Raw genomic sequence first — 24,317 nt, forward strand, 5'->3', positions numbered from 1 at the left:
AGGCTTATCTGCATGCATGTAGCAGAGGGGCGTAGGCTGAACTTTTGTCTCTCAGCCGATTTAAGATTCAGACACAACTTTCTTTCTTTCGTGGGTGTGCGAGGGAGAGAAAGAGAAAGGTGGGAGGAGGGCGGGGGGAGAAAACAAGGAACACAACAAGAAAGGTATATAATAACCAAGTCACAATTTGGCCGTTTGGTGGTTGAGTCTGCGCTCTTCTACTCTCCCCGTCTGTTTCCTCCAGTTCTGTCATCCGAATTCCGGCTTGGGAGGACAAATCGTGGTTTGTACCGCTAAGAGAAGCAGCTCAACACGATCAGCACCAGAGGCCAAACTTTCGGGGCATCAGAAGCAGGTCCCAGACCACAAAATGCAAAACAGAGGAGAACGGTGTTTCTGTGTGTGCGTGCGTGTGCGTGTCATTTTCGTGACCTCACTGGGGAGGGAGGACCAACTCCTTAACATCGGAAGCCCAAGGAACTATGGCAGGGGTGTCAAATTCAAGGCCCGGGGTTCGATGCGGCCTGCAGGGTGCTTAGATCTGACCCATGGGGCCACCTTACAAACAGCGAAGAACCACAGGCCCGTGGTGCCTCTACCGGTGAAAATAAGAGCTCACAAGAGCCGCAGGTGGGACACCTGAGCTGTTTTTGCTGGCAGAGGGTTGCAGAAGGCCATCGCAGCTGAAAACGGAGCTCAGAAGCCCATTTTCACTGGCAAAGCACTCGGGCCATTAGAGGCGATGCGCCCTTCCTCCCCCACCCCCCCACTGGACACAAGTGGAGGTACGATAGCAGTGTTCCAGTATTTGAGGGGCTGCCCCAAAGAAGTGGGAGTCAAGCTACTCTCCAAAGCACCTGAGGGCAGGACAAGAAGCAACGGGTGGAAACTAATCAAGGAGAGAAGCAACTTAGAACTAAGGAGAAATTTCCTGACCGTGAGAACAATTAATCAGAATTAATCAACTTGCCCCCAAAAGTTGTGAATGCCCTAACTCTGGAAGTCTTTAAGAAGATGTTGGATAACCATTTGTCTGAAGTGGTGTAGGGTTTCCTGCCTAAGCAGGGGGTTGGACTAGAAGACCTCCAAGGTCCCTTCCAACTCTGTTTATTCTATTCTATCCATGCCCGCCACGGCCACCCCAGACCCCTGAGGTCATACATGATGCGGCCTTCCATGAAATCGAGTTTGACACCCCTGAGCTACAGTGTCTTTATTTCCATGGTGGCCGAAAGGGAATAAATCACTTTAAAGAGTCAAAACCCACCACCCCGTAGCAGAGTGACAATTAAACTGGTCGGGACAATGGAGAGACAGAAAATGAACCCTGAAATCAGGTGCTATGGATTCCTCCTCAAGATGTCGGATTTGTGGCACGCCAGCAGAGCTGGTGGCAGATTCAGACAGTGTTTGGGAGGAGCATGGGCCAGTCCTGGAGTCTGGGGAAGGCTCTGACGAGGGCTCTGCGTTGGAGGTAGAGAGGGGGCCAGCGCCGTATGCCAGTTATCAGCTGCCTTCGGAGTTGGACATCAATGGGGCAGATGAACAGCTGGAGCCTGTTCCCAGTGTGCGCATGTGCAGAGCTGCCAGGAGAAGGGAACGGCTAAGGAACAAGGGAGTAAAGGCACAGGTGGACTGCGAATGTCCCCTCCCATAGGAAATAAAAGAGGAGCGACTGGGGAGTGGAGTTTGCAGGAGGCCATTAGTTCAATTCATTCGGTTGAAGGTCTGTTCCTGACTTCTTGCCAAGGAATTGCTGCTACAGCGTGGAGTTTGGAAGATATCGGCCTGGCAGCTCTCCAAGACAGATAAAGGTCTGTAGTTGTGAAATCTCTTGAGAGACTATTTGTCGGGATTTTGCTGGAGAGGAATTCCCTTGGAACTCAATAAAAGGGGTTTTATCGGGACGAGGAGTCGGCTTCATCCTTTTGGGAAGCCTAGGTGAGAACATTGGTGTGTACCAGCAGAGTCCAGAACAAGAATCAAGTGTCCCCCCGGGGGAGACTGATGTCCTCAGTTCATCAAGAGGCATAAAATGGAGGAAGGGAGCTCAGGCTGCCATATTGGTGCCGAGGGTCGTAAGTCAAAAAGGAACAAACAGAAAACACGATGCCACTATACGGGTGGACAGGAAAAGCTTGTCTGTGTGCATGTGCAGAGAGGGGCAGGAGGGTCTTGGATTTTCAGGGCCTGTGAACTAACCCCAAATGTCGGATAAGGGCCTCCTGTAGAGTCCAGACATCAATGCCCAAATTGGTTGAACTTGGCTAACACAGTTGCCTCCAGCACAGCAATGGCACGAAGAAGCGAGAGCAATTGGGGGGGGGGAATATGGGGAAATTTATACTCACCCATCGAGCAGGTAGGTTCTGTAGAGCATGACGGTTCGATTTGACAGTGGCGCCGCGGGAGAAAACCGGGGAAACGGGACAGCAAGGAGGGAAGACAACAAAAAGAAGGCATGTCATGTCAAAGGAACTACGGTCGCCTGGGCGAAAAATTTCGGTTATAACGTGGAATTGGCTAAGTGGGAAAAACGTTGGATATTTAAATCGGAAACTAACAATGGCATACGGCGCACAAATAAAATCTTTATAAGATGTTCTACAGATGGCATCTCCCCCCAGCACGGCTCTCCAAAACGTTCAAAAATCTGGCCCCAAATTGTTGGAAGTGTGAAAAAAACACCAGGCACTTTTTATCGTATGTGGTGGACGTGCAATGAGGCAAAAAAAAAAAAAATACTGGAAAATGATTCAATCATGTGAGGCCCACCGTCATTAAAGACTAAAATTCAGAAGAGCCGTAACGCAAAAGGGTTTGCTAAATAGCTAGGGTTATTTGTTCTGGCCTTTGACTGAAATAAACTTGGTTTGACTTGAATCCAGCATCAAATTTGGGACTTTTGATCTGACCCCCAATTTCCAAGCCCATTCTAACCCTCGGATAATGTATCGTTACAGGTAGTCCTCAACCTACGACCAACATTTCCGCTGCTAAGTGAGACATTTAATTGAATGTTGCCCCGTTTCTATTGCCTTTCTGCAGTTTGTTAATGTTGTTAAGTGAATTCGCTGACTTAGCTCGCCCGGAGGTCGCAAAAGGGGGATCGCCTGACCCCGGGACACTGCGGCCGTCATAAATACGAGTCGGGTTGCCAAGCATCTCAATTTTGAGCCATGTGACTGTGGAGATGCTGCAACGATTGTTAAGTGTGAAAAACGGCCGTAGGTTTTTTCCCCCCGTTGTAACTTTTGAGTGGCCGCTAAACGAATTGTAGCATTGAGGGCGACCTGCATTGATTGGGCAACTCAGCCTGGAAAAAAAAATCTAAATGAGATGTTTTAACCTCTCAAATATCTCTCTAATCATTGTGGAAGTTCTGGAGATGATCACCAAAGAGCTAAATTTGGAGGAAAAACAACCAGCGAACTTCTCCCTTAAGGAAATAAGTTTGTTCCCAGAAGTGGAGACCAAGGAACGCCAAAGGGGGGGGGGGGGGGGGACAGGGAGATGTTACACGGTCAATCGTGGTCTAAGGAGGCCTGGTCAGCGTGATGGGCAAACCCAGTGTTATTCATTCAACAAGCCATGGAAGCAGCACCTGGTCTCTTGGATCCACTGGTGGAAAGCGTTGGCGTGCTGAGCGAACTCCTGGCGCAGTTTATCGTTCTCCTCCTGCCGGCGTTGCTCCTTCTGAAGCTCCAATTCGCGTTCCTGGAAAAAGGAGAACAAAGCCACGGGGTCAACCTTAACGCTTCTGAAGAAAAAGCCTAAGGAAGTTAAGGAAGGAAGGAGAAAGGAAGGTAAGAAGGAAGGAAGGAAGGAAGGAAGGAAGGAAGGAAGGAAGGAAGGAAGGTAGGTAGGTAGGTAGGTAGGTAGGAAGGAAGGAAGGAAGGAGAAAGGAATAAAGGAAGGAAGGAAGGAAGGAAGGAAGGAAGGAAGGAAGGAAGGAAGGGGAAAAATAGGTATGTAGGAAGGAAGGAAAGAGAGGAAGGAAAGAGAGGAAAGAAGGAAAGAGAGGAAGGAAGGAAGGAAGGAAGGAAGGAAGGAAGGAAGGAAGGAAGGAAGGAAGGAGAAAGGTAGGGAGGAAGGAGAGGAAGGAAGGCAGGAGAAAGTAAAGTAAGTAGGTAGGTAGGTAGGAAGGAAGGAAGGAAGAAAGGAAGGAGAAAGGATGGTAGGTAGGAAGGAAGGAGAAAGGAAGGATAAAATAGGTATGTAGGAAGGAAGGAAGGAAGGAAGGAAGGAGAGATGAAGGAAGGAAAGAGGGGAAGGACAGAGAGGAAGGAAGGAGAGATGAAGGAAAGAAGGAGGGGAAGGACAGAGAGGAAGGAAGGAGAGGAAAGAAGGAAAGAAGGAAGGAGAGGAAGGAAGGAGAGGAAAGAAGGAAGGTAGGAGAAAAATAGGTATGTAGGAAGGAAGGAGAGGAAGGAAAGAGAAGAAGGAAAGAAAGAGAGGAAGGAAAGAGAGGAAAGAAGAGTGGAAGGAAGGAAGGAAGGAAGGAAGGAAGGAAGGAAGGAAGGAAGGAAGGAAGGAAGGAAGGAAGGAAGAAAGAATGACCTTGATGATTTTCTGCAGGTTCCTCCAGGTCTCCTCCAGCGCTTCCATCGTGAACCAGGTGTAAGGGTTGGAGGCCACGCGGAAGCTCTTGATCTGGCGGTCCAGCTCGGCCAGCTGGTTGAAGTCAGCCTGGGCCGAGCTGAGCGAGGACCGGAAGGCGTCGTGAGCTTCTCGCAGCGCCTTGATCTCTTCCAGCGAGTTGCAGCGCACGGGGTCGGTCAGGTCCTCTTCCGCGTTCTCAAACCAGCTGTTAAAGGCCGAGGCTTTCTTAGCGAAGGTCAGGAAGAGGTCTTCCACCTAGAGAAGAGGACAACCCTCAAACATCTACCAAGGATCAGAAGGGAGCGGTTTTGACCCAGCTCCCCAAACGCAACCACTATTCATCTCCGACCCTGCCGTTTATCCCCAGAGCTAGGGTGAGGCTTTGCTAGCAGCAATGACTCTTCCGTCCCAAGGACCGGCCCATAGATTTCCACCGTTCTCCTCTCCTCTGCCTTCTGCACATCCGCATGTCAGGCACTGAGCCCAGCTGTTCCTCCTCTTCCTCATCAGCCACCTCTAGACCTAGGGTCAACATCCGAGGGCTGACCGATGTCCCCAGGCTCTCCCTCTCCCTCTCTCTCAAAATAATTCATGTTATAAATTTCCGTATTTTTACACAATTAAAAGGATGTAGTTGTGAGCGTGTGGCCAGAAAACAGGAAATGGAAGTTTAGAATTATCTTGAGGCTTTGAAGCACTAAAAGCTCTGGAGACAAAAAAACACATGAAGGACAGTTGCAGGATTTGGGTCTTGCCAGTCTAGAGAAAAAGAAGGACTAGGAGGGACATGATAGCAGTCTTCCAGTACTTGAGGGGCTGCCCCAAAGAAGAGGAGGAGGGGGGTCAACCTATTCTCCAAAGCGCCAGAAGGCAGGGCGAGGAACAATGGAGGGAAACTAACCAAGGAGAGAAACAGCCTGGAATTAAAGAGAAACTTTCTAGCAGGGAGGACAATTCACCAGTGGAGCAGCCTCCAGAAGTTTTGAAGGTTTTGAAGAAGAAATTGGACAACCCCTTTGACTGGAATGGTCTAGGGCAGGGGTGTCCAAACTTGGGAACTTTAAGACTTGTGGACTTCAACTCCCAGAATTCCCCAGCCAGCATGGAATTCTGGGAGTTGAAGTCCACAAGTCTTAAAGTTCCCAAGTTTGGACACCCCTGGTGTAGGGTCTCCTGCTTGAGGAGAGGGTTGGACTAGAAGACCTCCAGGGTCCCCTCCAGTGCTATTCTGATGGATTAATCTTGAAGCCCTTAAATCTGCCTGCCCCGAGTCTTTTGCCCACTCTTCCCTGGCTAAAGGGGATCTCTTAAGACTTCTCGGGCAAAGCCGAATGGCTGATTCGGGAGGTACCCGGCGCCTTTCCTCACCTTTCTGAAATGTTCTTGGGCCTCCAAGAGTTTCTTCTTCCGGGCAGCTGAGTTGGCCAGCAGGTGGTTCCAGCGTTTCATGAGCGAGGCGTGGCGAGCCTCGATGGCCTTCGACTGGATATGCTTGGCGGCCAGCAACTGGTCCTTCAGGGTGGTGATGTTGGCGATGCCTTCCTGGGCAAAGGCGTGGAGCCCAGCGTCAAAGGTTTCCTGCAAGGCGAGTTGGAAGATTAAGACTTCGGGGTACGGAAAGAAACACCTTGTTGCAGGGTTCCAAATAGCACCCAAAAGTAAATCAGAGTCCAAGGCAAAGTATTGCCCAAAGTTTCAATTGATTAAGAGAGCCATGTTGGCACATCTGGGAATCTGAAAGCTTCCTGAGTTGAAAGTTCAAGATCTTGCCCCCACACCCACAAGTCCATCCCATGGTCCAATCTCCCACTGCCACGCTTGCAGCTTTCACCCATCCAGTTCCAGTCAGGTGCAGAGGTGCAAAGACAAAGGATGACCTTGGCTTTCTAGAAAGAACGTTGTTATGGCTGCATAGCATCTAACCCCATCCAATCTCCCCTCCCATTTTCCCACCATAGAAAAGGCATAGTAGAATAATAGAAAGTGCGTCAGGCCAAAGATCCAAAAGACAAGAAGGCTGCAGGCCTGACACCTTGCTTCTTACGGCCTTCGGCAAAAATATCCCCTTCCCTTCGCGGCCACGCACCTGTTTGGTGAGAAGAGTCTGGACGGAGGAGAGGTCTCGCCCGTAGTCATCGGTCTTGAGGCTGTTTTCTTTCTCACCTAGGAGATTTGTCCTTGGTTTATTTGTATCCCTCTTTTATTTTATTTTTTACACAAATAATACAAGGGGGTGAACATCTCCTCCAGCACACCTTCCCCCATCTAGTTTCTCCACAACAGCCAGCCGGTGATGTGGGTTATGCTGAGAGCGGGGGACTGGCCCAAAGTCACCCTTTTATGGCTACGGTGGGACTAGAACTCACCATCGCCTGGCGATTGGGACCAAAGTCACCAAGCCAGCTTTCATGGCTAATGTGGAACTAGAACTCATTGCCTCCTGCTTTCAAGCCAGGTGCCAATAGGTTTCTTTTATCTGTCTGTCTCTCTGTCTGTCTGTCTGTCTCTCCCTGCCTGCCCGCCCAGCTGCCTACCTACCATCCATCCATCCATCCATCATCTATTATTTATCTATTATATCTATTATCTCTCTCTCTCTCTCTCTGCCTGCCTGCCTGCCTACCTATCATCCATCCATCATCTATTATTTATCTATTATCTATTATATCTATCTGTTATATCTATCTATCTATTATATGTATCTGCCTGCCTGCCTGCCTGCCTACCTCCCTCCCATCCATCCATCCATCCATCCATTATTTATTATCTATTATATCTATCTGTTATATCTATCTTTCTATTATATCTATTATATCTATCAATCTATCAATCTATCAATCTATCTATCATCTATCTATCATCTATCTATCTATCTATCTATCTATCTATCTATCTATCTATCTATCATCTACCTACCTACCTACCTATCCATCCATCCATCCATCCATCCATCCATCCATCATCTATCAATCAATCAATCATCTATCTATCTATCATCTATCTATCTATCTATCTATCTATCTATCTATCTATCTATCTATCTATCATCTATCATCTATCTATCTATCTATCTATCTATCTATCTATCTATCTATCATCTACCTACCTACCTACCTATCCATCCATCCATCCATCCATCCATCATCAATCAATCAATCAATCAATTATCTATCTATCTATCTATCTATCTATCTATCTATCTATCTATCTATCATCTATCTATCTATCTATCTATCTATCTATCTATCTATCTATCATCTATCTATCTTGCTTCCATGCATCCATCCATCCAGCATCTATATAGCCCCATTGGGGTTTCTAAGCATTCCCAACCCTCACCCAAGTCTCCCCGTCCGTTCCTGGCGCATGGCCCTCCCTCCCTTCTGTGGTTACCTATCCAGGACTCAACGACATCGGCTTTCCAGTTGAACTGAAGGAAGGCGGAGTTCTCATCCAACTTGGCCTTCCTCTGAGAGGCTGCCCTCTCCAGATCGGACACTTTGCCCTTCAGGCTCTTCATCTTGGCGGTGATGTTATCCTCGTGGTGGTTGTTCTGGAAGAGAAGGAAGAGAAAAGCAGCCCGTTACTTGTGGCCAATGGGTAGCTCTCCAGACCTGGTGGAAATCCTTCACCCAGAAAGATGAGTGGTACCCAGTTTAAAAAAATAAATAAATGCTAGATTTGGCAGGGTGTAGAAACGGAGAGGCGAGGAAAAAGTCTTCATGATTTGGCCAGGGGACAGGAAGTGGGATGCGTTGATTTCTTGCTGCTCCCTTGAGTTTGCAGATGTTTCGTGACCCAACTAGGTAACATCATCAGTGCTAGAAGGGAATGGGGTTTGGGAGGAGGAGGAGGAGGACTATGGGATGCTTAGTGTTCTCTGACCTTGGTTGTTTTCTTGGAGGCATTTTATTACCCAACTAGGAACCGGAAAACACTAGATGGTTCCGCCCCAGGCGCTTGATGGAACCAGACAGGTTCCAGACGGAGCTTGGGCCACCTCCTGCAGCCCTGACCCGCCCTCCGGTAGAGGACCTGGTGGCCGCGTGGAATAATGCGACTACCGGGGCCTTGAACCGGGTGGCGCCTTTGCGGCCTCTCCGGCGGCAACGATCCACCCTGGCTCCTTGGTTCACCGAGGAGCTAAGGGTGATGAAGCGCCGCAAGAGATGCCTAGAGAGTCGTTGGAGATCCTCCCGATCCGAATTTGACCGAGCACAGGTACGAGCCCATTTAAGGACGTACCTAGTGGCATTGAGAACGGCCAAACGTCAATATTGTGCTGCTCTCATTGCATCCGCAGAGAACCGCCCTGCCGCCCTGTTTCGGGTGTCCCGCTCCCTTCTGTTTCAGAGGCCGCGGGAGGCCCCTTTACAGGGTAGGGCAGAGGAGTTTGGGAAATATCTGCAGGATAAAGTCGCTCAAATCCGGAAGGATTGGGTCCCCTTCAGTGGCCCAGTCGAGACGCCAGTGGCGAGTCTTGAGAAACCTTTTTGGGAGGAGTTTGACTTGGTTGTCATCGAGGATTTGGACAGATTGCGTGGACGACTGCGACCTACCACATGTTTGCTGGACCCGTGTCCCTCCTGGCTTGTACTGGCATCCTGGGAGGTTACACGCGACTGGCTCCTGGGCCTAGTGAACGCTTCGTTGGGTGAGGGGTCTCTCCCGGCCGCCTTGAAAGAGGCGGTGGTGAGACCCTTGCTCAAGAAGCCTTCCCTGCACCCTACGGAGCTGGCCAATTATCGTCCTGTCTCCAACATTCCCTTTTTGGCGAAGGTTGTAGAGAGTGTGGTGGCTTCTCAGTTTCCACGACATCTGGAGGAGAATGATTATCTAGACCCGCGCCAGTCCGGCTTTCGCCCTGGGCACAACACAGAGACGGCCTTGGTCGCGTTGGTAGATGATCTCTGGAGGGCCAGAGATAGGGGTTGTTCCTCTATCCTGGTGCTATTAGACCTCTCGGCGGCTTTCGATACCATCGACCATGGTATCCTGTTGCACCGACTGGAGGGGTTGGGGGTCCGGGGCACCGTTTTGCGGTGGTTCGGCTCCTACCTCTCCGGCCGGACGCAACGTGTGTTGGCAGGGGAGCAGAGGTCGACCCTAAGCCCCCTTACTTGTGGGGTGCCACAGTGGTCGGTCCTCTCGCCACTCCTGTTCAACACATACATGAAGCCGCTGGGTGAGATCATCCGTGGTTTCGGGGTGGGATATCATCTGTACGCTGATGATACTCAGCTGTACATTTCCACCCCGAACCACCCCAACGAGGCCGTCGAAGTGATGTCCCGGTGTGTGGAAGCCGTACGGGTCTGGATGGATGACAACCGACTCAGGCTCAACCCTTCCAAGACGGAGTGGCTGTGGGTTCCGGCTCCCCGGTTCAACCAGATAATTCCATCTCTGGCCATTGGGGGCATTCAACTCGCCCCCGTGGAGCGGGTGTGCAATTTGGGCGTCCTCCTGGATGCCAGGCTGTCCATGGATGAACATGTGACAGCCGTGGCCAGGGGGGCGTTCCACCAGGTTCGCCTGGTGCGCCAATTGCGCCCCCTATTGGACCGGGACGCCCTACGCACAGTCACCCATGCGCTGGTGACGTCTCGCCTGGACTACTGTAACGCTCTCTACATGGGGCTTCCCTTGAAATGCATTCGGAGACTGCAGTTGGTCCAGAATGCGGCCGCGCGGGTGATTATGGGGAGTACTAAGTACTCCCATGTGACACCTCTCCTGCGCGAGCTGCACTGGCTTCCTGTGGTCTATCGAGTGCGTTTCAAGGTCTTGATTACGATCTTTAAAGCGCTCCATGGCTCAGGACCTAGTTACCTGCGGGATCGTATTCTGCCCCATACATCCCTACGACCCATCCGCTCGCACAGAGAGGGACTTCTCCAGGTGCCGTCCACCAGACAGTGCCATGGGGCGGCGCCTAGGAGCAGAGCCTTCTCTGTGGCGGGCCCAGCCCTGTGGAATGACCTCCCCCCGGATATTAGGACCACTACTGACCTCCGCTCCTTCCGTGTTAAGCTCAAGACCCACCTTTTCCAAATAGCTGGCCTGGCTCAACCATAACTTCGTAACGCTCCTGATGGGTTTTTTAATTTAGTAATTTTATTTAAGGGGATTTTAAATTGTGTTTTTAATTGTGTTTTTTAATTGTGTTTTTAATTGTCCTTCACTTATAAGTCAACTCTCCTCCATGCACATATGTATATGTCTCTGTTCTTTTTGTATATATGTTTGTCTTATGTGTATTTTTATCCGTTTTGATTGTACGCCGCCCCGAGTCCTTCGGGAGAGGGTTGCGGCTAATCAAATAAAATTATTATTATTATTATTGAACTGTTCTGACCGAAGCTTCCCAAGAGCCTGAAGCCAACTCCTGGTCCCGACAAAAACCCCTTTTATTAATTGACTATGAATTCTGCTCATTCACATCCAGCAAAGTCTTTCCAGGGAGGATTTACGGTCACAGACCTTATCTGGCTTGGAGAGCTGACAGGCCGAACTCTGCAGAACTTGGCAAGGAGTCTCAGAGAGTCACAAACCAAATAAGCGAATTAATTGTCTCCTGCAAACTCCACTCCCCTTTTGCTCCTCTTTTATTCCCTCTGGGAGGGGCCATTCATTATCCACCTGTGGCCTTACTCTCAAATCGACCCGTTCTTTAGCTGTTCCCTTCATCTGGCAACTCACACTGGGAACAGGCTCCAGCTGTTCTTCTGCCTCACTGATCTCTGACTCTGAAGGCAGCTGATAACTGTCAGACGGCCTTGACCCCCTCTCTGCCTCCGACACAGAGCCCTCATCCGAGCCTTCCCCAGACGCCAGGACTGGCCCATCTTCCTCCTCAACCTCCTCACTGTCCGAATCTGCTGCCAGCTCTGCTGGTGGGCCACAACAGTAACATGGAGAGGAGGAGGAGAAGACTGTGGGATCCTTAGTGCTCTCTGAACTTGGTTATTTTCTTGCAGATGTTGCATTACCCAAGTAGCTAACACCATCTGTGCTGGAAGGGAATGGAGTTTGTGGACGGGAAGAGGAAGAGTGGAGAAGGAGGACAACGACTATGGAGTCCATAGTGTTCTCTGAGCTTGGTTGTTTTCTTGGAAATGTTTCATCACCCAACGAGATAACACCTTTAAGTGGGAAGCTTCCAACCACAGAGGTGCTTTTTCAAGACTGGACTTCTTGCTTTTCTTTCATAAGACGTTTCAGAAGAAGAAGCTTCTTGGATGGGAAGCTAAATGTCTTGTGAAAGAAAGACAAGAGAGTCCAGCTGCCTCTTGAAAACAGAACCTTTGGGACAACCAAATGATGTGGAAGACGGAGAATCTCCGTAGACTTCCAGCTACAACGGTCCTCTCTGATCTTAGCAGAAGCCAATTGAAGAGCCCCGGCCCTTCTCTTGGACCAGGGATGGCGAGTCCATCCAGGTCCTGTCGAGTTCCTCTCACCTTCTTGATTAGGTCCTCGCCGTTTGCACAGACATCGTTCACTCGGTCCTTGTGCACCGTGAAATCGGACTCAAACGCTTCGTGTTTCTTCAGCAGACCCTACGACGATAGGAAGGAAGGAAGGAAGGGGTGATGACTCAGGGCACGGCACAGAGGTAGCACAAATAGCTGGCAGTTCTTTTCTTTTTTTAAAAGAATTTTTTAAATTTTAATTGAACAAAAACACAAAAAAAGAATCATCCTTCAATGCATCTTGTAGAAAGCGTGTCGATTGGTTACAAATAACTTTCGGGCATTTCTTCCATAGTCATTACTTGTAGTTCATCATAGATTATATGCTTTAAATTAAAAAAATCTTTATATATCTTACCATCAATATGTCACAATTCTCATTGGACTACAATTATTTGAAAGTGCTTCTGCCTGAACTTTATTCATATTTAAAAACATGACCACCAAATGGCACTTGTTAGCTATTTCAAAAATCCTCCAATAACATTACACTTTTATGACATATTCTGAGTAAAAAATCAATTAATAAAGTTTCTAAGCTTCCCCCCCCCGCTGTTTAGAATATTATATCCAAGTTGCTTTTACCAATACCAGAGCATGCATATTATAATTAAACAATATCTGTTTACATTTCCTTGTTGTTATTATAATTAGCTAAAAGTCCTGTACTATTAATATCCCAACTCCTCTCATCACACCCCCAAAAATAAAATAAAACATTACACCTTTATGACAAAACCTAAATAGAAGTTTGTTGGTAAAATTTATAAGTCTTTTTCCCAGGTCACAATATCCAGATTTCTTTTACTAGTTTAACAGTACATATAATATGGTGGTTTTTTTTTGAAGAAAGAAAAAACTTTATTGAGGATTTACAACATTAAATACAAATACCTTTAAAAATGATTTTGTATAAGTCACAATCCTTTTTGACAGTACTAACATAACCATTTACTATTAAAATATGTTGCTAATTATTCCTATATCTATACAGCTAGGTTTCTAAGCTATACATTTCATTTTCCTATTATTTAACCGTGGATACACAATTCAGCCCAAAATTTATGCCGTTAAGTGAGACATTTTTAATGCGAATTCTGCCCCATTTTACGACCTTTCTCGCCACCATTGTTAAGTGAATCATTGCCGTTAAGTTGGTTGTCAAGTGAATACGGCTTTCCCATCGACATGGCTTGTCAGAAGGTCGCCAAAGGGTTATCACGTGACACCACCCTTCACCCACGACGCTTCGACCGTCATAAATAGGAGTGACTTGCCAAGTGTCTGGATTTTGATCACGTGGCCATGGGATGGCTGCAACGGTCGTAAGCATGAAAAACCGTTTGTAAGTCATTTTTCCAGTGCTGTTGTTGCTTTGAATGTTCATTAAATGAGCCGTTGTAAGTCGAGGACTACCTGTATTCATTCATGGCACTGAAGGAAGTCCAGGTTGACTTTACAGAAGACTCACCATTTTATTTAATTATTAATCATTGTACTTTATTTTGTTTTAATTTGTTTTGTTTTATTTATTTTATTGCTAGTTGATTGCCCAGGGAATTTATTTACGCTAATCCTGTAGGAATGAATTATAATATCTATAGTGTCAAGTCAAAGTAATGCTGGAACACACACACACAGACAGACACACAGACACACAAACTTGAATCCAAAATACACACTATCACTGTCAAAAATACTGTGATTTGACACTATAGATATAATTCATTCCTTTTCATTTCAGCAGCCCAGGCGTTCCAGAGTTATGCTGGAACCCACGCAGACAGACACACAGGCACCCTGCTCAAATCAACAATCCCAGCGCTACATGATGCTCACCTGGGCACCTGATAAACCCAACCTTTCTTTGCTCACCTGTATGGCTGCCAGGGTATCTCCGTAGTCCTCGCTGGCCACCAGAGTCATCTTCTCATTAATCCAGGCCTCCTCTTCTTCCACGTTGGCCACAAACTGTTGATATTCGAGAGACTCCTCGAGTCGCTGACCGCTGGAAAGAAGAGGAGGCAAGGAAAATGAATATGCATTAATTTATGTATATGTTAATTGTTGTGGCCCAGCAGGATCCGGTTGAGCTGCTGATGGACTCGGATAGTGAGGAACCATATGAGTCTGCTGTGGACGATGTGGAGGACCCTGTACAGGGTTCAGACTCAGAGCAAGGACCAGAGAGGCTGGTTGGCCACCAGGAGGCGCCTGAGGCATGGAGCAGTGGGGAGGATCAAAGGCAGTTTGTCCCTGATGCTAGATTGAGAAGGGCTGAGAAACGGAAGCAGCAACTCCGTAGGCACAGATGATTAAGCACAGGTGGTTGTGGATTGGCCCCTCCCAAGAGAGATTATAGGTGAGGCGTTGGGAGGGGACATTGGCAGGAAACAACCGTTCGAATTAGTAGTTAAGAAAATCTATCTGTGTATTCTAGCCGTGTCTGTTCGTTTGAACTATCTGCGTTGCTTCATTTGAATTATCTGGGTTGCTGCAGAGCTACTCTATTGAACGTGAGTTGTCTGGGCCCTCAGCCAAAGGATTCGTTATCTCAGTAATTAAACAGTGGCAAACAGCTGAGCCTGTGTTCTGGTTTATTCACAGGAATGGTGGTGGTCAGAACAATTAATTATGCATCTTCAGCCTGTCTATCAAAAGGAAGGCGGGCCCTTTTTCCTTCCTGGGTGTTTTCGAAGGCTCTGGGGCTCACTGCGGTGGTGGGTTCCAGCCGGTACGCCCCGGTACGGGTGTACCGGTGGCAGCTGGGAGCAGCGGCCATCATACCGGAACAGTGTTTTGCTGGGCCCACCCGCCTGCGTTCCTTACCTGTATTTAAGCCAACCGGGCCATTTGCGCACACCTGCGCAGCGTACGGCGCCTGCATGACCTCCGCCGAGCAGGAGGTTGCAGGGCAGTGGGTGCACAAGCGTGCGCAATGTGCGTGCCCGAGGTGGACACTCAGCCCCGTCGCAGAATACCGGTTGCGACGGGATCTGGAACCCACCACTGGCTCACTGGTCCTTCCTTTTGCTGCTTCTTTTTTGTTATTGTTTAATGACCCCATAATCCCTTGTGGGGTGGAACCTAGGCAACTGAATGGAGCTGAGGATTTACTGGCCAGATGCCCTTCCTGTCGCCAATGCAGAGTTTTTTTCCCCAGCAGATAAATCCTCATTGTCCCCCGAGAGAGAGAAATATCAGCCTCTACGTAGGATTGAACTCACAGCCTCCTGATGGTGAGGCGAGAGCTCCACCTCGAGGCCACCTTTGCTACGTCTTGCCTTTACAAATTCTGACACGGTGCCATTCGGGTCTTTGTTCAAGAAGGCCGCCAACCTCTGGGTCCTTACCGTGCAGCTGCCAGCCGCTTCAGCTCTTGCCAGTGTTCCACAAACTGAGCCAATCGCTGCTGGATTTCCTCTTTTCCGATTGTGTTGTCATCGGACAACTTCTTGCCTGTGTCCAGCACGCCCTGTCCAAGAAACACAATGTCGCTTGTTGGGGCAGCGCTAAACAGAGTCAATTCCGCTCCCCCCGGATGAAATGGCGGCTTCCGGGGTTAGCTTTCCTTCGTTTTAACACGCTTCGATGCACCTAAACCACTTTTGGCTGCCGCGCTCAAGATTGTGAGGACTTTGAAGATATTTAAAAGCAAAAAATAAAAGATCATCAACCAGGATTCATTGGAATGAGGTCCAAAGCCTCAGGCTGGGGAATCTAGCACAAACTTTGGCCCAACGTTTCTGTCCTCCAAGATAAAATTTCCCCCCCATGGATCTCTAAAATTTCCAGTTTAAAAAAGTGGAACAGATTACCAAAATAGGCCTAGGCTCTAGGCTTTTCCTTCCTTCCCATCTCCTTCCTCTCCCCTCTTCCTTCCTTCTTCCCTCCCTCCTTTCCTTCCTCTCAGTCCCAACTCCCTCCTCTTCCTTCCCTCCTCTCCCTTCCTCCTTTCCTCCCTCCCTCCTTTCCTTCCTTTCAATCCCACCTTCCTCCCTTCTCTTCCTTCCTTCCCATCTCCTCCCTACCACCTTTTCCTTCCTTCTTTCCTTCCTCCCTTTTCTACCTCCTTCCCTCCCCTCTCATCTTCCTTCCTTCCCACCGCCCTCCCTCTTCCTTCTTTCCTCCCTCCTTTCCTTCCTCTCAATCCCATCCTCCTCCTGTCCTTCTACCTCTCATCTTCTTCCTTTCCTTCCTCCCCTTCTGCTCATTCCCACCTCCCTCCCTTTCTCATTCCCATCTTTCCCTCCTCTTCCTCCCTCCTTCCCTTCCTCCTATTCCCTCCCTCCCTCCCCTTCCCCCCCCCTCTCATCTTCCTCCCTCCCTTCCCCTCCCTCTTTCCTTCTTCAAATTTACCTAGCTGCCCAACTCACCACACAGTGACTTTAGATAACATTTTCATTCCCAGGTGGAATTCTCGCTCTCTCCTTCCCCTGCTTTCAAAGGACGTTCCCCCTCCCCAACTTCCTTACCTGGATTGCAGGTTCGTGCGCCGCCAATTCTGCTTCCAGGCGCTTGTGTTTCTTCCTCAGGTTCTGCACCCCAGTGAGGTCCCTGCCATAGTCTTCTGAGCTAACCAGCAGCTTCTTCTCCCTTGAGTATCGAAAGGGGGAAAGGAAGGAGGTCAACCGAAGGTCCTTCCAGGGAGAGTCAAGATTCCCTACCGAGTGGCCAAAATCCGTACTTGATCCAGGACTCCTCGTCGTCCATATCTCGGAAGAACTGGTGCAAACGGTGGGATTCGTTCAGTTTTGCCCGCCGGCCGGCTGCCATGTTCTTGATGCGCTGGAAACGCCCGTTGATGGTGTCGCGCTTGTCCTTGACTTGGGAGGTGTCAAAAGCACTGCTGGTCATCAGGCTGTCAGCTTGGCCGTTGAGGTCCTTCAGACGGTCCTGAACGTAGACATAAAAAAGGGCATCCCCCCCCAACACATGAAGAAGAGCTCTCCAGGAAGGAATGACAGAAACTCAAGAGCAAACTCCCGGTTGCGACAAAAAAAAAACCCTTTTATTAATTGACTGCAAATTCTGCTCATTCACATCCAGCAAAGTATTTCGAGGGAGGATTTACAGTCCCAGCCATCTCCGTTTCAAAGCCAAAGAGCCAGCGCTATCCAAAGACGTCTCCGTGGTCATGTGGCCAGCATGGACTCAACCCCAAAGGTGCATGAAATGCAGTTGTCCGGCCTACAGCCATCTTTCCTTTTGGATCTTTGGCCTGCCACACTTTCAATTATTCTACTAGGCCTTTTCTATTGTGGGAAAACGGGAGTGGGGATTGTACGGAGTTAGATGAGATGTAGCCATAACAATATTCTTTCTAGAAAGCCATGGTCATCCTTTGTCTCTGCACCTGAACAGAACTGGATGGGGTGGAACTGCCAGCATGACAGTGGGAAAATGGACCATGGGATGGACTTGTGAGTGTGGGGGGCAAGATCTTGAACTTTCAACTGGGTGGGGAAAACTGGGAAACTTTCCAGATGTGCCAACATGGCTCTCTTAATAAATTGGGACTTTGAGCAATGCTTTGCCTCGGACTCTGATTTAATTTTGGATGCTATTTGGAGCCCTGACAGCTATTACCTTCCCACCAAAGGTGGTCCCTATTTTTCTACGTGCTTTTGAACGGCTCGGTTGGCAGAAGCTGGGACAAGTCACGGGAGCTCACTTCGTTACGCGCCGCTAGGGATTCGAAACGCCGACCTTTCTGATCGACAAGCTCAGCGTCCCGGCCACTGAGCCGCCGCGACCCACGTTAGTCTGCGGTTAATCGGTGGTTAATCAAGCAGGCACCATGTTAGCGTAAGAACCTGTCTGGGGATTCCCACCTCATGGGCAGAGATGTCCGCTTCCAGCAGCTGGTGCTTCTTCAGGAGATTATTCACCGATGCCAAATCTTTCCCGTAATCTTCAGATGCCAGGAGAGCTTCCACCTGCAAAGAAGCCCGACATGCCAACTGAAGGAGGGCCGCCATATTTCTCCAGGACAACTGGGGTTTTTCCAATATTCAAAGGTGCCCAAGGCCTCGACTCGCCAGAGACCCCCCGAAAGGGGACGAAAAGGGAAGGGAGCTACCTCGGAAAGCCAGAAATCAAAATCCTTTATTCCAGTGTTGAAATTCTGCTGCCGGTTGGCTTCCTTCAGCTTCTGGCTTTTCTCGGCCGATTTCTGCACCAGGAACTCCCACTGGTCAGCCAAGGCCGCCAGGCGAACCTGCCAATGGAAGAAAGGAAAGGAAAACCGAGGTAAGGGTGGGAGAAGGGAGCCTGGGCAGAGGAGCTTCTCCCTTCAGGCTCCCTGGAATCTGCTCCAGGAAATTGAGCTTATCCACAGGGGAGAAAAGGGAATTTATCAGCTGGCGGAAGAAAACTGGACAGTGACTTTCCTGGCAATGCGAATTCTCTGCTGGCCTTCCCATTCTAGGTAAAGGCAAAGGATCCCATTGCTAGCCGTTCCTGACTCTAGGGGGCGGTGCTCATCTCCGTTTCAAAGCCGAAGAGCCAGCGCTGTCCCCTCCGTGATCATGTGGCCGGCTTGACTCAACGCCCAAAGCACATGGAACGCTGTTATCTTCCCACCAAAGGTGGTTCCTATTTTTCTACTTGCATTCTTTATGTGCTTTCGAACTGCTCGGTTGGCAGGAGCTGGGACAAGTCCCGGGAGCTCACTCCGTTACGCGGCGCTAGGGGTTCGAACCGCCAACCTTTCTGATCGACCAGCTCAGCGTCTTAGCCACTGAGCCCCTACGTCCCATTCTAGAGAAAGCCATTTTCTGACCAACCAAATTGTCCTTTTCCTCTGTGTGGTTAGCATAGAAGCACTGAGAGGTTGAGAGAGCCGGTTGGGTCAACTGTCCCCTGTAGGAAACCTCAGACCTTAAGTCAGGGGTCCACAACCTTAAACACTCAAAGAGCAGCAAAGATCCTAAATGGAACATCCCCCCCCCCATTCAATTCTGGAGCCGACCGGAAGTCTGGTGCCCCCACCATAGAGTCTCCTCCTAGCATGGCACCCTTTTTTCCTCTGCTGACTGGAAATCCAGTTCCCCTACCATAGAGTCTCCTCCTAGCATGGCATCCTTTTTCCTCTGCAGACCGGAAGTCTGGTTCTCCCCCACCACCACCACCACCATAGAGTCTTATCCTAGCGTGGCATCCTTTTTCCTCTGCAGACCGGAAGTCTGGTTCCCCACCACCACCACCATAGAGTCTTATCCTAGCGTGGCATCCTTTTTCCTCTGCAGACCGGAAGTCTGGTTTCCCCCACCACCACCACCACCACCATAGAGTCTTATCCTAGCGTGGCATCCTTTTTCTTCTGCAGACCGGAAGTCCGGTTCCCCCACCATAGAGTCTCCTCCTAGCATGGCACCCTATTTTTCTCTGCTGACCGGAAATTCAGTTCCCCCTACCATAGAGTCTCCTCCTAGCATGGCGTCCTTTTTCCTCTGCAGACCAGAAGTCCGGTTCCCCCCACCATAGAGTCTTATCCTAGCGTGGCATCCTTTCTCCTCTACTTGTCCTAACCAAAACCCCATATCAACTGTGGAGCCGACTGGAGACAGGGAGCCGCAGCAGAGGGATGAAAGAGCCACATGTGGCTCCCAAGCCGCAGGTGGCCAATCCTTGCCTTAAGTAGAAAAACCACCTTTTATTGAAAGAGGCTCTCCTAATCTCACTCTTATCACTCCGTTAAACAGGAATTCCTATTTGCATGCAATTTTTACTCCCGGTGGGCAAAGCGTGGAGGGCAACGCTTACCTTCACCGCCTCTTCGCTGCCAGCACAGGCACCGCGGTCGATGAGGGAATTCCCAACGTCAATGACGCCGCGGATTCGGTCCGCGTTGGCGTGCAGCTCGGCTTCGAAGGCCTGGTGCTTCTGATGCTTACTCTGAAGGTAGCAGAACAGCAAACTGTTAAAGCAACTGGAGAAAGGCTCATGATGGGTTTTTAAGAGGACCAAGTTTATTTAAACTAATTCCAGGGCTGCCACTCCGAAATTAAATCCCCGTTTATCTCCCTGAAGGAGGAAGCGTCAACAGGGTCTTCTGCCTATTCAGGAACAGAGGAGGGGGGGGGATTCATTTGCAAGGGGTTGCTGGACCTCTTGGGGGTCGCCAGGGGCTGAGGCACGGGGACTCTGGAACTCACGATATCCCAAGGGTGATGGGATTATAGTGTCACCCGTCAGGAGGGTTCCGTTTCATGCGTGAATAAAAACGGGGGGGGGGGGTTGGCCATGAAAACTGAGCTGCACAGGGCAAAATGGGTACCACAACAGGGCATAGAATCAAACTGGCAGGAAGTGACAGAGCCGTTTTATGCTAATAAATCACACTTGCTGGAAGCTGCTGTCTCACAGGCTGCCCCCTCCCCGCAATCTCATCTGCTGCTTAATCATCAAAAGACAAAGCCCCCTCCCTCCTCCTTCCCCCTTAGTTTTTCTGGGCAGTTCCCCTTAACCCTTTCCGGACCCCGGCCACACAGAAGAGGGGAAGGAAGGAAAAAGAGAGACAGAGAGAGAAAAGGACACACACACACACACACACACACAAAAAAAAAAAACAGAGTCATGAGCTGGGCTCACACACACAAAATAAAGGCCACTGCTCCCCCCGCCCCTTAATTTGGTCTCTTACTTGAAGTCACCTGGGCTGTGGCCAATTCGGAAGCGGGCCACGCAAGAAATGGGTCAGTGCGCACGTTCAGCTCCACTGGCCCGAGCAGTGTCCCAATGGCTTCTCTCTCGCATGAGTGGAGCTGCGTACGTGCGCAGGCTGGCCTCCCATTTGCACAACCCAGTTCCCATCTCACAAACACACACCCCTCTCCAGCCGAGTCACCTACTCCCCCATGCTCCAAAAAGCGAAGCGGTGAAGAGTGGGACGAGCGCGCCATGCTCAGCTTGGCCGACTCTCTGAGGCTGCCTGTGCAGGACATCCGACCCGCTTTTGGGGCGCTGGGCAGCCTCAGTGAGTCTGAAGGAGCATCACGAGACCGCCCCACCCCACCCCAAAGGCGGCTCCTCTTCACACCAAAAGCTTTTGCAAAGGGACAAAAGGCTTGGGGGGGGGGGGAAACGATCTCACGCGGTTTCAAGACCTTCCGTCCCTTTGTAAAAGCGTTCGTTGAGGAGACGGGAGCACGAAACCGCGTGCCAAAGGATGCTCTTGTCCTTGGCGTGAGTAGAGCTGAGCCAGCCTATCTCCCCTGCGTCCTCGTTCCTTTCACAAATACCCCCAAGGCAGACCGCCATTCGCAATGGTTGTGTACCATTGGGTTTAGAGCATTGGGTGAACCCAGCTGTTAGGTCAAAGGAAGAGTTGAGTGCAGACATCACGCCAGATGTTAGCTTCCTCCTCACTGAACAAGACCAGGAGGGATGTGATTTTTTAGACCTCGCTGCAGATTGTCAAGGAAGGGACCCAGAGGTGGCCGTCACATGAGACAACGGGAACCAAATATGCACACGGCATAAAAAATATGGCAACTATATAGGATGGGATAGCGCCAGGGCGGATGGGCAGGGCCAGCAACCCTGAAGAGACCCCATTCCTTGTTGACCTCTCCCCCCCTCCCCAGTGTGTCTATTGGTGGCTTTCTCTCGACCATAATGCACCACTTCTAGCCGTGTTTGCCAAGGGAAGGGAGACCCCATCTAGGGAGACAAGAGGAATGGGCTGGGTGCAGCTTCTTCAGCCTTCTCCCCTTCCGAAGGCTGATGGCCAACCAGTTGGGGAGCATAACAGGCAGGGTGGATTCGATTTAAATCAACTCCGTTTAAATCACAATTTAAATCACTAGTAAAAAGGCTTGATTTCAATCAACTCCATTTAAACCACGATCTAAATCGCTAGTAAAAAGGCTTGATTTCAATCAACTCCATTTAAACCACGATTTAAATCGCTAGTAAAAAGGCTCGATTTCAATCAACTCCATTTAAACCACGATTTAAATCGCTAGTAAAAAGGCTCGATTTCAATCAACTCCATTTAAACCACGATTTAAATCGCTAGTAAAAAGGCTCGATTTCAATCAACTCCATTTAAACCACGATTTAAATCACTAGTAAAAAGGCTTGATTTCAATCAACTCCATTTAAACCACGATTTAAATCACTAGTAAAAAGGCTTGATTTCAATCAACTCCATTTAAACCACGATCTAAATCACTAGTAAAAAGGCTTGATTTACATCAAAACTCAATTTAAATCATAGTTTTTAAAGAGCCACTCTCTGTCCCGCAGTGATTCCTCCTCTGACCCGCTGTTGACTCACCGACAGTCTCAATATTGCAGAATCTGCAGCCTCGGGCTACGTAACTAAGCTCCGTTTCATGCCGAGTAAACTAAATTATGAATGTATCTTAAATAGGAAACTATCTTTAGGTAGATTGTAACTCCAAAAAAGCATTTTATCAAAATAAATTTGATAAAAATAAAAAAGATCGATTTAAATATTTTAAAAAATCCCATTTAAAATTTTAAAAATCCGTTCTTTTTATCCACCCTGATAACAGGAGTTCAATTTGACATATTTAAGGTGGGGAGTGGGGGGGAAGCAGGACTGAGAACAGCCCAGACAGAAGACTTTGAAAGACAGAGACAAGAGAAGATTCAACTTCCTTCCTTCTTGGGTGGAATATATATATAGATATAAATATATTTATATATAAGGTGATGCAGGCAGATCACCGACAAACTCAAAGCAGTTCATGCTGTGAAGTGAACAGGTTAATGGGGAAGAGGCACTTAACAAGAACCAAAACAAAATAAAAGAAAGACAAGTCCACTTCACGGCGGGGGAAACAACGAAAACGACGACCAAAAAGAAAAGAAAAAAAAAAGCAATCACCGAGTGAGTGGTTAAAAACAATGACGACAACGGAAGAATGAACGAGCAGGATGAGTGGATGAAACGTTAAGACTTCAACACAAATGAAGCCAAATCAAAGTCAAATCTTTTGACTTACCAGGAGTTTGGAAAGCTATAAACAAAAAAACAGACGGGGGGAAGAGAGAGAAGAAGAGATCAGTGCCGTCTCCGCTGATCCAGGAAGGGCAATTTTAAATTTTGAGTCTTGCGTAAAAAAAAAAACAGGTTTATTTTCTGAGCGTAGAGGTGCGTGTGTAGGAGGATTGGCAAAAAAAAAAAAAAGGCAAATATCTAGGGAGATTCTCCGTCATCTATCGGGTCGTCGTTGTCCCAAAAAGTGCTTTTTTCAAGAGGCAACTGGACTTTCCTGGTTGTTGTTGTATTTTTTTGTAGAAGAGGTTTCGCTTCTCATGTGAGAAGCTTCTTCAGCTCTGACTGGATGGTGGGGAACGGAAGGATTTATGCTCCTTGCAGACAGCTGGTCATTTGCATCCTGAGAGCCGTGATATCGAACCTATGGCATGAGTGCCAGAGGTGACACATGGAGCCATTTCTGAGGTCACACGAGATATCGCCCTGATAGCTCCAGCGTGCAATGTTTTCGGCCTTGATTTTCGGCCGTTTTTCACCCTCCGGAGGCTTCCCTGAAGCCTCCTGAGGGAAAAACCATCCAACGCACAAATCGGAAGTTCAGGAGCAGACTTTCAGTTTGCCGGTTGGGGAGTTTTTGGAACCTTGGGAGGGCGAAAAATGGACCTACTGGGGGTCAGAAAAATGGGCCTTTTCTGGCATCCGGAGGGCTTCCGGGAAGGGGGGAGAAGGTGGATTTTTTGCCCCCTCAGCCCCCAGGAGCACTTTGCAGGCCTCTCAAAGTCTGCATGCCCCGTTTTCCAACAAAAACTTCTTTTTTTTAATCTACCTCTTCAAACTCTTGATGCATCTTATACTCCGGTGCGTCTTATAGTCCGAAAAATACGGTAATGTTTAACAGAATCCAGTTCAGGATTCCCGAAGTCCCCAACATTTCAGGACTTACAAAATAAGGGAAAGTTTTGCTGTTCTTAAATTTATCAGGTTAATTCCAGATACAGGTAGTCCTCGATTTACAACTATTCGTTTAGTGACCGTTCAAAGTCACAACAGTGCTGAAAAAAAACCGAGACTGGCGACCTGTCTTAAGGACTGCTACCTGTTCGCACAGGCATGTCCTCGACTGCAATCGAGCTTAAAACATCTGCCGTTAAGTGAGGCATTTGCTCAGCGAGTTTCGCCCCCATGTCACGACCTTTCTCACCACTGTTGTTGAGTGAATCGCCGCAGGTGCCAAATTAGCATCACAGCTCTTAAGTGAGTCTGGC

The 24,317-nt window shown here is 48.9% G+C and overlaps 1 protein-coding gene across 9 annotated transcripts in view; it reads right to left on the bottom strand.

Annotated features, from left to right (window-relative positions):
* Positions 1 to 24,317, bottom strand: part of SPTAN1 (spectrin alpha, non-erythrocytic 1) — a gene marked incomplete at its 5' end in the record, with an annotated part of 98,667 nt that overhangs the window by 12,963 nt on the left and 61,387 nt on the right. For 5 of the 9 annotated variants that reach the window (XM_081967600.1, XM_081967597.1, XM_081967593.1 and 2 more), the window contains 15 exons: positions 2,352 to 2,369; positions 3,605 to 3,717; positions 4,561 to 4,857; positions 5,971 to 6,180; positions 6,689 to 6,765; positions 7,996 to 8,155; positions 12,066 to 12,164; positions 13,953 to 14,085; positions 15,431 to 15,552; positions 16,553 to 16,673; positions 16,765 to 16,973; positions 17,912 to 18,016; positions 18,160 to 18,297; positions 19,845 to 19,976; positions 23,057 to 23,071. In XM_081967600.1, coding sequence (XP_081823726.1) covers positions 2,352 to 2,369; positions 3,605 to 3,717; positions 4,561 to 4,857; positions 5,971 to 6,180; positions 6,689 to 6,765; positions 7,996 to 8,155; positions 12,066 to 12,164; positions 13,953 to 14,085; positions 15,431 to 15,552; positions 16,553 to 16,673; positions 16,765 to 16,973; positions 17,912 to 18,016; positions 18,160 to 18,297; positions 19,845 to 19,976; positions 23,057 to 23,071 — 1,949 coding nt within the window. Of the gene's footprint in view, positions 1 to 2,351; positions 2,370 to 3,586; positions 3,718 to 4,560; positions 4,858 to 5,970; positions 6,181 to 6,688; positions 6,766 to 7,995; positions 8,156 to 12,065; positions 12,165 to 13,952; positions 14,086 to 15,430; positions 15,553 to 16,552; positions 16,674 to 16,764; positions 16,974 to 17,911; positions 18,017 to 18,159; positions 18,298 to 19,844; positions 19,977 to 23,056; positions 23,072 to 24,317 lie in introns of all 9 variants that reach the window. The other 4 variants (XM_081967601.1, XM_081967599.1, XM_081967595.1 and 1 more) reach the window with 2 other exon arrangements.

Source organism: Natrix helvetica, assembly GCF_964273705.1.
Source record: "Natrix helvetica genome assembly, chromosome: 15".
Taxonomy (NCBI): domain Eukaryota; kingdom Metazoa; phylum Chordata; class Lepidosauria; order Squamata; family Natricidae; genus Natrix; species Natrix helvetica.